Raw genomic sequence first — 15,268 nt, forward strand, 5'->3', positions numbered from 1 at the left:
GTGAGCCACCATTGTACCACTGCGCTCCAGCCTGGGCAACAGAGTGAGGCTCTGTCTCAAAAAAACAAAAACAAAAACAAAAAAACAAAAAAACCCCGCATTTTTCATTGCCAAGAAGGGACCAAAGAGCTGCTGCCCGCATAACCCCCAATCCCATGCAACTCCCCTCACTATGGGCTCACAGGACTCAGCACTCTCTGTAGCTCACATTTGCTAGAGAAAAAAGGCACTTTGTTCCCCTAGAACTAGAGTTCCAGCATGATAAGAGTAGAACATCCTCATTTGATGGTCCTCGTCACATACTGAGAAAAGGTAATAAAATAATCTCTTAACTGAATTGTACTTTCCATTGAAGCATTTTCTATTCTGAAAAAAAAATCTGGTGGAATATGAGGGATGGGTTCTTGTTAAATTATTCCATTCATTCAACCTTAAAAAAAAAACAACAAAAAACAACCAAGGTCTGAACAAATTTATACTGTAGAGTAAATTCAGAGAGTTAATTATAGCCATAATTTGTTTTGTAGGAATGATTCTGAGTGGCTGTCGAGGTCATTCTCAAGGGTGTTGCCATGGTGCCAGGCACAGGTACATTTCCAAGGCAATGTATGTGTAACAAGTATCTGGCAGTGACTCTCTCCTGATGTCAGGGAGAGGAAGCTCCCATGTTTTACATCAGGTTTGTTAAGTATCTAGGAGACAAGCTATTCATGTTAGAAAATGGGAGATTTAGCTTCTTAAACCCACCTTACTCCAAACCCTCCATGGGGATTTAATGACTTTTCACTGTGCTGAGACATTATAAATTATTAATTTATAATTTTACTTAAAAAAATAAACCCCGAACTCAATATTCTTCCACATGTTTGCCCTTCACACTCGGTGGTGAGGACCCACAAGTGCCTTCGTCCATGGCTGTATCAACAACACTTAGCCAAGGGCCTGGAGCACTGCAGGTGCTCAGCATGGACCCAAATTAAAACTATTTTATGGGAAGTGCTGTAGTGGTTAGAAAGGCAAAAACACAGGAGAGAAGAGGTTGTTAGCTATCCATCCTTACGAAATTACTTCTCTTGGCTATTACTGGCCTGCGTGATGTCATAACCAAGTTCTGAATAAAAATGTCTCTTGATAAAGACAACAGAGAAAGAAAAAGCATTATTTAACTTCATTTAGTAGATTTGCTTCCTGCTATTCTTTAGGTCCTGGCTAGAGAATGACGCAATGTGTATGTCCATTTTATATCTGTTTCAAGCTTTCAGGCCTTAGCATTCTGTCTAATACAGTGCAAACTGAGGAGATGGGACTTTATCAACCAGACATTTCTGACACAATCTTCTTGATGGAAAAAAGAGGTTTTTGATGGTTTTCAATGAAAAGTGAGGGAACAAAGACACTTGTGTATTAATGTTTCAATGATTTCTTTCTGACCATAAGCAAAATGCAGAGTCATCTGGAATTAAACAACATATTTTGGCAACGACATTATGGTAGATGCTACAGATAGAAAGATTTATTGGATATGATCCTTACTTGCACGGAGTTTATCAACTTGTGGAGAAATAAGGGTTACATAAAAATAAGAATGGTGAGATTTACAGAGATGAAATGAACCTTTATATATTTTGGATACAGTCACTTTCTGGGAACCTGTTCGAACAATCTCTAGTCCTTGATGATAATCCTCAAAACATTCTTTTGTGTAGTATGGCTGCACTGCGTGAAAGACTTCACAGAAATCATGCCCATTAGTTTATAGCTTGTAACAGATAAATTCTTTACATGCTGAACTTCAGGATAATCTCTGGCTGAAGAAAAATAAATTCACAGACAGGACATAATCCACTACTTTAAATGATTAAAATATACGACAGAAGCTTCAACTTCTCTAAAATAATATGCCCAAATCAATATTATATATAACACTTTCTCTCTTGTATATGTTTAAAAAAATATTCCAATTGTTCCTTAATTTTAACAACATTTTATCAATAACAGTTTTGAGTTGAACTTCAAATTAATTTATGCTCCCATTTGACATGAATGAAAACTGATTTTAAAAAGTATCCTTTTTAAAATTAAAAAGAACCACCCCCCCACCTATGACTGCAAGAGTAACTGAAAATCTAGACAAAGAATAGCAGAGAAATTAAAAATTCAAGTGCTTTTGTTTTCTCTTAAATGAAGGAAACAAAAAATTAAAACTTAGAGATATGAGCTGGCAGGTAAAACATATCACATTACAGCTAGAATTAATAAATTTTATAAGCCAGGTGTGGTGGCATTTGCCTACAGTCCCAGGTACTTGGAAGGCTGTGAGGCAGAAAGATTGCTTAAACCCACGAGTTTCAGGGTGTAACCACTGCACTCCAGCCCGGGCAACACAGTAAGACCCTGACTCTAAATACATATATTAAAGTTAGAGGCACACAACCCTCAGTAATTACACCAAAAGGCAAAAAGTACCTGTGGGTAGTTAAGTATGAACAGAAATCTCTGAAATTTCATACAAATCAGACCAGACACAATAAGATAAACGAAACAGCATCTTGGGGCATTCAATGTAGCATGACATGGGGTGTGTGTTGGAGGCTGGGGAGCTCTTTAACCCCTATGTAAGGGCCTCCCATGGAGAGGCTGCATTTGTAACAAATTTGCAGTTCACATCAAACACTAAGATTAAGTCACGGCACAGAAAATGATTCTGGGTAGGTCTTCACATTTTTAATTATTGAAAAGAAGGTTAGAAAAATGAGGTCGACTTCATTTAAAAAAATTAAGAAGACCTCATTGCGAGAGGAACAGTCTTTGGGGAGTTGAAAGCTAGATCATGCCATGAGATGGTGTCTGACACTGTCAAAAGCACTGGAAGCTAAAGAGAAATCAGAAACACACAATTATCGTGCAGTTGCTGTATGACCACAAAGGTCCAAAGGAAAAAAGTGAAAAAAAAATTGTACAGTGACCTGCAAAAACAAAGGAAGAAGTAACAGTTTTGCAAAACTGCTATCCTGAGGGGACAGTCAAGGAGAGATTTTGGTTGCATGACATACGCTAGTCCCTTCCTCATATGGCAAATCCTGTGGCAGACAGGAGCCTGGCTGGTAGTCTGGTTAGGATGGTTAGCAGCAGAAGATTGCTCACTCCACAAACACTTCCATCTCCTAAAAAACTCATTTTGCAGAGAACGAATCAACTTTCCTTTTTCCTTTTTGATACCTGGCATACATGTTAGAGTTCAAAGATGTGCAGCATTTATTAATAGGCATTCTGTTCATAAGAAGTTTACTTTTTTTTTTTTTGAGACACAGTCTCGCTCTGTCGCCTAAGCTGCAGTGCAGTGGCGCGATCTCGGCTTACTGCAACCTCTGCCTCCTGGGATCAAGTGATTTCTCCTGCCTCAGCCTCCCAAGTAGCTGGGATTACATGTACGCAGCACTATGCCTGGCTAATTTTTGTATTTTTAGTAGAGACAGGGTTTCACCTTGTTGGTCAGGCTGGTCTCGAACACCTGACCTCGTCATCCGCCCACCTCGGCCTCCCAAAGTGCTGGGATTACAGGCATGAGCCATTGCACCCGGCCAAGCAGTTTGCTTTTAATACAAAGTTGCAGGTTCAAAACAAAGATCACTCAGTGGTATCAGGTGGGTTATAATCCTACCATTTTTGAAAGCTGTTCAAGGGAGACCATTCTGGAGGATAAAAGAGAAGTCTTCGAGATTATGCATTTCAATTTCCCTCTACCAAAGAACTAACCCAATCTAGAAAAATAACATTTTTAAAACTAAATTAAATATCTCCTAAAAAGATTCTATCACTGCATTTGGTAAATAGTTTCATTATCTTATGAATCTGAAGTCTGATGTAAAGAGAACACTAGTGCCAAATAGGGAAAGGGCCAGACATCTAAGTGTCTGCCAGATGCCAGGGCCAGGGCTGGGCTCACAGCAACAGATTCTCAGGGGTAGTGCTCAAAAAAATAAATCAACTTTGTAATTGAAAATGAAAACAAAACAATAGCAATGAGAGAGAAAGAGAGAAAAGAAAGAAGGAAGTCTTTTTCAATTTGCCTATTTGGCTTTGTTAATTTATTCACCTTTTATATATGACAACTGTCAAAGCTATTGATTTTGATACAATTCTAAAACATATCAAGAAATAGCTGAAGATTACTTTTTAATTCTGGTCTGCCTGCCTTGCAATTGGGTGACGATGCTTACTTCAGTTAAATTACACGTATTTATTGGGAATCTGTTATACATTAAACTCTAATGCAGTGTGTTAGATGGAGGGAGACTGGCACAGAGAACTGGTACAAAATATGTTAAAATACCTTCTTTGCCTTTAGGGATTTCAGTCTACCTGTGAAGCAAAGAGAGCACCGATGAATCAATTAAGAAACAATTAAGTGCCAAATTGTGAGCTGCTAATGATGAATGCAACAGGAAGGGAGAGATGATTATGAACTGTAGTCACTGGAGAATAGTGTGCAGTAGAGGTGGGGGATGGGTTACCCTGTGCAGACAGAATGGGATTTGAACAGGCAGAAAAGGAGAGATGAGAAGAAATTACGAAAGGTACAGAATTTCCTTTTTCCTCTATCATTCATTCAACAACTTTTATGGAAGGTCTACAATAAGCTAGGCCCTATGCTTAGGCTGAGCGTGAACTACAAAGGAAAAAAGACACAAATCATGTCCTCAAGGAGATTACAGTCTGGCAATGAAGATAAACATGTTATAAATAACCATACTACAATGCAGATGTAATGTGGGTCAAAAGAGAAGTTCCAGTGATTGCAGCCAAGAGCAATGAGCAATAGGTCATACTGATGTAAGTGGGTCTCCCGTGGTCATGTCAGTTATGTCACCTTAATTTGGATACTGGTTCTGTGAGATCAGAACTTTCGTTTTGACAAGGATGATCAGGTCTGGAGAGCTGGTCATGCTAACATGAGTTAGCGTAAACTAATTATAAATCAAAATTCAATTTATTATTTTAAACCGAAAAGACTTTAACCTGGTAATGAACTCAAGAATACCAGAGTCAGCAAGGCTTCTTGGGAAGTGGGGAGTCAAAAAAGGTGCTGAATGACCTTATGGGTTACATGAAGACAGCAGGATTCTTTGGTTCCCTGTGATTGGAAGTGGGATGGGGTTGTCTTCTAGTCATGTGCATGTTCTATTAGCCCTCTTACAAAAGACTGTCACTCCTATCTCTGCTTCAATTGATTGCTAAATCCTATGAAACCCTCTCATCAGCTGCAACATACCACCATACCATACCAGATACTACAAGTCAAGCACATATGACACACAATCCTTGCACTCAGAAGCCAAATCAACTCAATGAACATTTCTGGTCATTCATGCCATTTTTAGTGCTAGACATGCTTTGTGTGGCATTTAGTGGTACTTCCAGGAAATATTATCTAGAACTTTCTGTTGCTCACTTCCTACCAAATGTCTCATTGTGCAAAGCAGTATTTCTAGAGGACTGCTGAAGGAATGTAGGCCATCGCTTCACTCAGTACTCTAAAAGATATCTCTGGGTTAATTCAGAGCATCAGAGTCTTAAACTAGGTTTTATCTAGAGGGCATAAGCAGAATGCTACTGCATTTTAATAGTCATTCTTCACCTCTAAGAGGGGTTTGAATTTGTGTGTGTGAGAGAACGAAAATCAGATAGTAAATATAAGTATTTTAGGACTTTTGGACCATATGATCTCTGTTACAACTATCTGACTCTCCTGTCGGGTCCAAGGCAGCTATACACAATTCATAAACAAATGAGCATGGCTATGTTCCAACCAAACTTTATTTATAAAAATAGGCACGCTAATCCCTGTTCTACTAGGCACATCATCACCCTGATTAAAGACTGTAGAAAGGCCTACAAAGAAGAGGCCAAACTACTCAAAGTCCAAACAAACGTCCCACTAAAATGTGAGCAAACAGCAAACTGACTTGCCTACATCCACTCTGCCCTTTAGGCGGAGTGAACAAATGATAAACTGGGGCTAATCCCAGCCCTTTTTCCTATTCCTTCTCTGTAATAAAGGTTAGAGGAGAGTTAAGCATATCTAAGCCTTATCTTTTTACCTCTAAGAGCATTCTGAGAAGGGAATAATAAAGACCACATCTTAGAATCATCAGCATTCACTGAGGAAGACAAATGCAGGGCTTTTTGTTTGTTGTTTTACTAAAGATTGGAAAATGTGGCCCACTAGATAACAAAACATGAAGAGAATTAAATATGTCACTCAAGTGAAAAGAACGACACTTTTGTTATTATTGTCACTCTAAAAAAGAGCAAACATATGCAAGGTCAATGCCCTCTTCTGACCTGGCTAAACATAGCATTTTTAGTAATTTAATCATGTAGAGAATAATTTCTCTGTTCATTACATTTCCAGGTAAATTTTAAGGTAACAGGTTTTCATTTGACTGCATAGGATAATGACTTCTCAGATAAAGGGAATCTACTGCAACAGAATCAAAGGACTTGAGAATTTAGGAGGAGAATTTAAGGATTACATATCACATGTAATCCATGTCTGAGGAAAGTGAGGCTTAGTCAATGCTCCCGAGGTAGTGAGTAGCAGAGGGAATTCCAGCTGGACCTTGACCTAATATTCACACCATACAATGGTCTTATCTGCCTTCAAAAGCCTGGAGTAGGCTTAAACTTTTTCAAAAAAACTGTCAGAGGAAAATGTGGATGGATACAACAGCCAAACCAATATACCCTGGACTACAACTGTTTGACTCTTCAGTCAGCAACTTTTTAGCAAGGTACTTCCTCTTCAAGAAGGACTGGCCCTAAGTCAGGTGGATGTGTGTTACCCTATCCTTGAAATGCCTTTTGTTAAATTCAACATGGCACATAATATACTGGTGCAAGTTCATAATCAGACTCAAAAAATGTAAGCATGCGTTTAGAAGGTGAAACTCCAATGTTGACTTATGCCAAAAAGCCAATCTACTCATGTTCTTTATGGGCTCCGGATCATGTGGAAATTTCAAGAAGGTGTCTGATCTACCCAACTCCCTGGAGGGGAATTCAGTGAAGTAAGATTAGAAATTATTTGGTCTCTTAAGGCAAACACAGCTACAGTAGACTAGCCAAAGCCTGCATATGAGGCCTTTTCTCACTAAATGCCAATGTGATTGAGACTTGTGTCCTCTGGCTAATGTCAGGGAGATTTTGGTAGTGTAGGCAGTGAGCTCATTTGACCTGATGTCTCAGTGTATTAAAGTAGGTGGTAAAATCTAGGGGGAAAAAAGTGAACTTACAACCATCTGTTTTTTGTGCTCTTTAATCATTTTCAGAGCCTTCAGGCTTTCTATCAATAACGAAAAAGTTAATAAAGTAATCTACAAAACTCCCTAGGATCTTTGAATGCTTTTTATTCTTTCATTAAATAGAATTGGAAGAATTCACCAAATTAAGGCCAATTGCAAATGTATCCACAACTGCTTATCCATTATCTGGAATTTCCCATCTCCTTGGTTCTATCATTGCCGCCTGTCCTTTGAGTCATCTGATTACTTACTATGATAGGCAAGTTGGCTAATCAAAGTAGAAGGGAAGCTCAAATCATTTTATTGTGTCCTTCTCACTGGTTCCAGTAAAAGTGATTGGCTGGATTTTGGGGAAGAGGGGTTGAGAGATAAAGACTGTAGGTTAAAACAAAGAAATAACATTCCTGAATTATCTGTGACTTAGAACATCTTCCATGTTAGTACGGATAACTGCTGCTTATCTAAACATGGCTAACTTTTCATAATGATAACCAAAAACCTGTTGGGTTTGTTTTCCAGTCAATTTTATATAATTTTCCTTCTTGACTTTATAAATATGAAACTATCTGTAGACAATATTGATAAAGATTAATAATTTGTTCTTCATGGTAAGTGACTTATAAAACACCTAATCATAAGTATTTATCTACTGATTCATCTGTCTACCTATCCATCTATCTTATCTAAAAACTGTCAATCACCTATCTATCTATCAATCATCCATCCATCCATCCATCCATCCATCCATCCATCCATCCATCCAACCATCCATCCATCCTATGTGAGGTTGTAGTTCAGTGGTTAAAAGCTTGGGCTCTGGAATAAGCAAATTTGAATTCAAATCCTACTGCATTCACTTACTGAGTATGTGGCCTTGAACAAATTATTCAGTCTGAATCCTAGTTTCCTCTTCTGTTAGATGGGTATGCTAATAACTATCTACCATTGCAGGTGACTTCGAGGATTAAATGAAATAACACATGTAAATGACTAAGCACAGAATCTAACATATAGTAAATATTCAGTAAATAGCAGCTATTATTGTCTTTGATAAGGCTTTTCAGATCCTAGACCTTCAACAACAGCAGGAAACAAGACTTGAATGCCTTCGGTTCTGAACCTTCATAATCTTTAACAGCCAAAGAGAGATGGTGCCTATACCAAGGTCATTAAAATAGTAGAAATTACCCATCTATTATTTCATGAAATAATCACTTGTGAAAGTCAAACATGAGCACTGCTGTCAGGAACTGAGGGTAGAGGAGAGAGGCACTTTAGTAAACGTGATGATGGAAATAAAAGAGATATGTACACAGTGTTAAGACAGATGACATAGTGACTTACTGTCACTGGTGTTGGGCAAGGCTTTCAGAAAGGGTGACTCTTGAGTCGGGTCTTAAAGGATGAATAGGAGTTCATTAGAGAGAAAAGAAGAAAGGCATGCTTGGCCTCTGCTCCCAGTATTTTTTGTAAGTTGCTTGCACTGAATCTCACAACCACCAGAGTTGTGGACAGAACTGCTATTACACGACAACCTTTAAGCAGGTGTGTGTGGCAGGGAGAGTCTTCTAATACCAGAAACTTAGATGTTATGTATTCCCTAAATCTACTCTGAAGACCTGCCACTAGAGACAGGCAGCACCAAAAGAAGTTGGTCCTAAGTTCAGAAATATTTCTGTAAGCTGGTGATATTCTGAATAAGAAATTAGGTCCAGAATAACGATGAAGTATGTTTCAATTATAAAGATAGGAACAACATAGAAACTCTATATGAAGAAAAGGAGGCAAGATAATATACTGAAGATGTACTAGGGTAATATACACAAAAAAGTCAGAAAGGAAAAGGGATAACAATTATCTCAAACACAGAGAAAAATTATTCTGAGTTATTCGTGAACATGATTTTTAGTACTGGGAAATCAGCAATGTTTAATATATGGGACCTACATCTTTGCCAGTGCTGTCATCTTTGCAGTTCCTGGAGCATCTGTTGTGACTACACTGGAGAAACATGTGGAACACAGCAGCAAATGAGTGACTCTATCACACCCGGGTCCTATTTCTGTTGAGAGGTTTACCTGGCTAAGGAAAATGTAAAGTGCCCACTACTAAGACGGTGAAGAATAAAGTAACTAACACTCAGGCCTCCTGGCACAGTGGGATTAAGGCAAATCAGACAGGCTGCTTGGGCACTGATGTATAGGTGGTACCAAAACATGCCAGGAGGAGACCTGAAACGTGGGTCCAGTTAACTCTGGTTTATACAGACAACCCCTTACATAACTGGCAGGAATAAATTGATTCTACTCCCTTTGAAGTAAAGAGAGTATTCTACAGAAAACGAAAGAAACAAACCTCCTTCTCTCAGTTTCACTTAGCTAAGGTGACCAAACGTCCCTGCCTGTCCTGGAGAATCTCAGTTTATGCCTGCTATTTCACTATAATTATTAATAGAGCCTCCTCTTTCTCAATGTGTCCTGGTTCAGATGATTAATCAAATAGTTGAAGAGATAAAATCTTCTATGCAGAAGAATGCCAATGTAGACCAACTGATACACCAACTGATAAAAGAGGAAAATAATTATTTTACGAATCCCAATGGAATTATTAAATCTGGCAAGAATTATCAGTTGGAAGTAAAACTATCAGATGAAGAGCTGATGAAGAACTAGAGATTGCTCAGTGACAAACTAACACGACGAGAGACAAGTAAAATACAACTTTATAATGGAGAGTGCCACTACCCTGATACTGTGGTAAATCTTAACTTCATCCACCATGGGTACAACATCACTTATAATACATTCTAGTCACAATGTTTAACTTGAATCTAATAAAGACTTTAAATGTAACTTCTAATTTATAGTAAATCCATGAGATACAGGAGCAAACTAAATCATACTATGAGAAGCAATCAGGCAAATCTAGGCCAATCTCTTGAATATGCCAGTGAAATGCAAAATGGGTCTCTACTAGATTAAAAGAACCTTAAGGGACATAACAACCAGATGCAATGTGAAGTCCTGAAATCAACCACCTCTAGAGGACATTTTGGAAGAATTTGGGAAATCTGAATATGAACTGGGTACAGAATGATAAAAAGAAGTTAATTAATTTTAGGTATAATAATGTATTATTATTTAGGTAGGAAAATGTCCTACTTTTTTTAAAAAAGAGATACATACTGATACATCTAAGGATATAAGTACATGTTGTTAGAATTCACTTTATTACTTCAGCATAAAGTGTGGTTAAAAATGATTTAGGTTATGTATGTCTACATATGTATATAATTTACTTTTATTTTTTATTTTTATTTTTGGAGATGCAGTCTTCCTCTGTCGCCCAGGTTGGAGTGCAGTGGTGTGACCGATCTCAATCGTGGCTCACGGCAACCTCCCCCTCCTGGGTTCAACCAGTTCTCCTGTTTCAGCCTCCCGAGTAGCTGGGACTACAGGCGCACCCCACCACGCCTGGCTACTTCTTTTGTATTTTTAGTAGAGACGGGGTTTCACCATATTGGTCAGGCTGGTCTCAAACTCCTGACCTCAGGTGATCCACCCACCTTGGTCTCCCAAAGTGCTGGGATTACAGGCGTGAGCCACCGTGCCTGGCCCACATATATATAATTTAGAAAATCAATTTATCCTCATTCCCACTAGGGGAATGTAGAACTATTTAAAGAACAATCATTTGAAGGAGTTTAGATCAGCCTGTGCTAGATGGCCCCATGTTTTAGTCTTGCTTTATCATAAGGAATGTGCCCGTTTCTACGGTAGACTAAGCCTGCACTGACAGAACTCTAGGACAGCAGCTTTTCCCAGGATCACGGCATGGACAGGTCTGGAGAAACTGTCTAGGAGAGCTCCTGCCCTAAGCAAGTTAGATGTGGCAGCATCCAGTTCTCATACTAACTAATGGTTCCATGTCTAGAAATTCACAAATCTAAACTGAGGGTATGTCATCAGAGATATGATGAAGTCTTGTCTCAAGAACATATCCATAGTCCAATAGAGGTGTCCTAGGTGCAAAGAGGACTCTCTCAGAAGGTCCAACCCAGGAGGAGGAGGCAAACCCTAAGGGGAGAGATGTAACCCTAGTAAGCACATAATTACTAGATACTGGGGGCCTCTGACTGCCCAGTAGCAGGACTCTCTGTAGGGAGAACAGTTACAGATGACAGGTAAAGAGTAGACCAGGTAGGGAGGGGAGGAGATAAGACTGAAAGTAAAAAGATAGAGCGTAGAAGAAAAATGATGCAAGGTGAAGAATTTATCAGTAAATGTAACTTGGGGGGCTCTGATGGCCCAGTAGCGGACTCTCTGTAGGGAGAACAGTTACAGATGACAGGTAAAGAATACAACAGGTAGGGAGGGGAAAAGATAAGACTGAAACTAAAAGTTAAAAGATAGAGGTTAGAAGAAAAATGATGCAAGGTGAAGAATTTATCAGTAAATGTAACTTTATAATGGATGATGAGTTAGTCTTAAAGGCTAGGGCAAGACATCACAGTAGCAAAGTGAGAAACAGAGAGGAGTTAAGAGAGAGCCAGAGAGATTCAGAGCTGAGGGTGGAGGGTAAATAAGCAGACAGAAGAGACACAATGAATGGGAACAGGGAATGATGGATGAGACACAGCAGCAACATGGGGAGATAGATGGAATTTGAAATGGCAAAAGAAACAGAAGGACAGAGGGGGCAGGAGTAAAAAAGACAGCTGGTCAAAGGTTGAGGGGGCAGAATTTAGAACAGACAAGAGCTGAATGCATCTTTTTCATCTCTGTACTCACAGAAACTTATACAGTGGGAGCCCAGGAGGAAGGAACAAAGGGACAAAGGACAGAGGGAGGGAGAAGAGCCAAATGGAAGGCAGGCAGGCAGGAAAGCAGAAGAGAAAGACCAGAAATGAGAAGAACTATATGAAGGTGCGGAAGGACGATGAAAGGAAGAATGAAGAAAGTACACATTTCAGAGGCTTGCAAGGGGGTTAATGCTAGTTAAAATATTAACTACTACAAATATGGTGCTCACGAGCATTGTGCCACACTTCAGAATGGCCTAATTCAAATCTACCATAAGAATACAAAAAATAGTTTGATCAGGCAACATTTCTGTGGCTGATGTGAATCATATCTTATATAAATGCCTGGAATTAAGAGTAAAAGCATGACAATTTTACTGAAAAAACAGAGTCATATAGCTCTTAGAATCTTCCATGCACTTCTGAGTGATGTCAAGCAGCCTATCAGGGCCTCTTATTTTCCCCAGGGGCCCGCTCTCATCCAGTGGATCACTTTATCATATGAACTGGCATAAGGCTGCTGATTATTTTCTACCCATTCTTCTGTCTTCCCAGAACCAAAAAACAAGAGGCAGATGCTGTATTAATATAACTAATGTAGACAGAAACCTGGCTAAATACTACCAAAAGAAAACTCACTATTCAGGTGCCTGGTTATCTACATTGCTGACTACATTGATCACATTAATCCAATGATTGCCAAATCTTTACTTCCTTTCTGTTAGGTGAGATTTATTGCAGAGAAGTAACAGATTTCTAGGATGCAAATCTTTCCCAGGACATGAGTTTGAATGACAGCTCACAAAATAATTCTGGAATTAGAAATTAGACTCACATGAAATTTTCATGCAAAGGAAAACCTATCCATCAACATAATAGTGGCTCCCAGAAAGCAGTCAAGTTCTGGATCTGAAAACTGGAAACCAGGAAGTCTGATGTTTTAAGAAGCCATAATCAAACATATTTTTTGTTTGCAGTTGCTAATGTGTGTAGGTGTTTTCTAGCACATGAATACGACTGAATTTTGTATCAAAAATTATTATTACAAGATTTCAAATCACAATGGCATATGTGAGAATTGCTAGTTTGCAATTTGGGGGAGGAGATAGGTTGGTGAAATCAGATTCCTAGAGTCTTCAGTTTGTTTTTCAAACAGAAAACAGTAAAAGAAATATTCTCCCTGACTCATGATACTAGTCCCTGATAATCTAATTTAGATTTATGAGGTTGGCATAAGTTCAATATCTATGCTCCCTAACTTTTGAAGTTTGAATCGTGTATGACATACACAGGACAGAATAAAGAAGTTATGATAATCACAAAACCTCCAAATGGAAGTAAAGAGAAAAACCCATAGGGCCTCCTGGAAAGATACTCACTATTTGGTAGAGTCAGATAATTGATATTCTCGTCGTCTATCATAGCATTCCTGGATTCCAGGATCATTCCATAAACTCTTTATTGCATCTACATATGGATTCTCAAAAGCAGACACCTTCTCCACATCAACTTCTCGAACTAATTGTGCATGAGCCTGTTTAAATAAAAAAAAAAAAAAAGGCAGTTTTAATAATCTACTACTTTCCAAATTTTCTTTGCTTTGCATATTACATTACATACAATTCAGGTAACAACTTCCTTCATATACTGGTCTTTAAACTGGTTTAAAATAAAGTCATGTTCCATATTTTTTGTTTTTCTTAGCGAGAACTCAGTCCCAAATCTTTCCCTCTAGAGCAAACTTTGATGTTACTTAGATTTGATTAGAGGAAACTAGAGGAAGGTGGCATATTCGGCTCTCCCATCAGAACAATGAGAATGTTATGCTTACACGGACCACTATTTTTACATATTATCATAATCCTAAAATAATATTAAAAGAAAAGGAGGCAGGAGTAATTATTCCTCTATGTTTATAGTTTATTATAATCTAACACATAATATAGCCAGCGTATGGGTGTTGTATGTCTAGGCAAAAACTCAATCAGAATCCTGAATTAATCAGGATTAGCTTCTCTAGTTCACTTTTAGAATAGGGTGTAAAACCATTAGAAGAACAATTAATAGCAGTAATTTAATCTGGACAACAATGACAATTACCTCTCCACTCTTATGCACCTAAACTTTCAAAATATTTGTTTTTTATCTGTCTTATCTACATTATCAGATTGAGTACCCCCATTCAATCTTTTAACAATGTAAAAGAACTTGGTTATATTCATTTAGCAGGAAGGAGATAAAGAGACTAAAAATTTTTTAAATAAGATTGCAATGAAAATATTTTATGATCAACCCTCAAATTAGCCGGAATACACCACTGCCTAACAATCAAAATTAAACTAGGGTTTATGGAATGCAATATATATACACAAAGTATACATATAAAAATATGCAACTAAACACAAATAACTAATTGTGTTGGACACTGGAGGCAGACGGTTGATAATTACTGAAACAGTACTGATATTGTGCAGAAATACAAACTCCTAAACAAGGTTAGTGAATGGCTATCATGATGACATCATGGCCAAACTATTCATTTCACAGAATATTAAGCAGACAGAATGTTAATAAATGTAATCCAGTTAGGCCCCGTCTGGTTCCCAATCTTTACCTTCCTTCTCTTCTCTTGTGTGGGAATAGCCCCATGCCAATAGACTAATCTTGACTTAAGGTTTTAGGAAGCTCAACACACTGAGACTGAAGAAATCACCTTTCTTATTTGTTCTGTTCTGTGACAACTGGATCTAGTAACTGAGAAGCCCTAGCACTTGCTGGTATTCTGATTTTGGAAAATGAATCCCTGTAGCTGCTTTCTGTCCTGAGTCCCTGTGTAGGCAGTCTTCCATGTTATCCCACCTACGATCTTACCAGCCTGGAGTCCTGTTCCTGAATCCCATGCCAGGTGGGGCCCACCTCCATTACCGTTCCCCTCTGAGACTCTCCCTTTGAAAACAGAGCATCACTGGCTCCTCAATGAATCCCCACTGCTGTGCTCTACCTCTTAGGCAGTGTAATATTTGTTATCTTTCTCTTTAATCATGGTTTAAGTTCCAAGTTCCAAGACAGGCTCAACACCGCATAATCAGGGCCTAGCAAGGTGCCTGGCAAGTGGTAGATGTTCAACAAATATTTGTTGGTTGGTTGGAAGGAAAGAAGGAAA

The 15,268-nt window shown here is 38.5% G+C and overlaps 1 protein-coding gene across 1 annotated transcript in view; it reads right to left on the reverse strand.

Annotated features, from left to right (window-relative positions):
* Window positions 1–15,268, reverse strand: part of GNAQ (G protein subunit alpha q) — a 321,775-nt gene that overhangs the window by 82,411 nt on the left and 224,096 nt on the right. The window contains 1 exon segment of the mRNA NM_001261595.1: window positions 13,485–13,639. Coding sequence (NP_001248524.1) covers window positions 13,485–13,639 — 155 coding nt within the window.

Source organism: Macaca mulatta, chromosome 15 (assembly GCF_049350105.2).
Source record: "Macaca mulatta isolate MMU2019108-1 chromosome 15, T2T-MMU8v2.0, whole genome shotgun sequence".
NCBI classification, from domain to species: Eukaryota; Metazoa; Chordata; class Mammalia; order Primates; family Cercopithecidae; genus Macaca; species Macaca mulatta.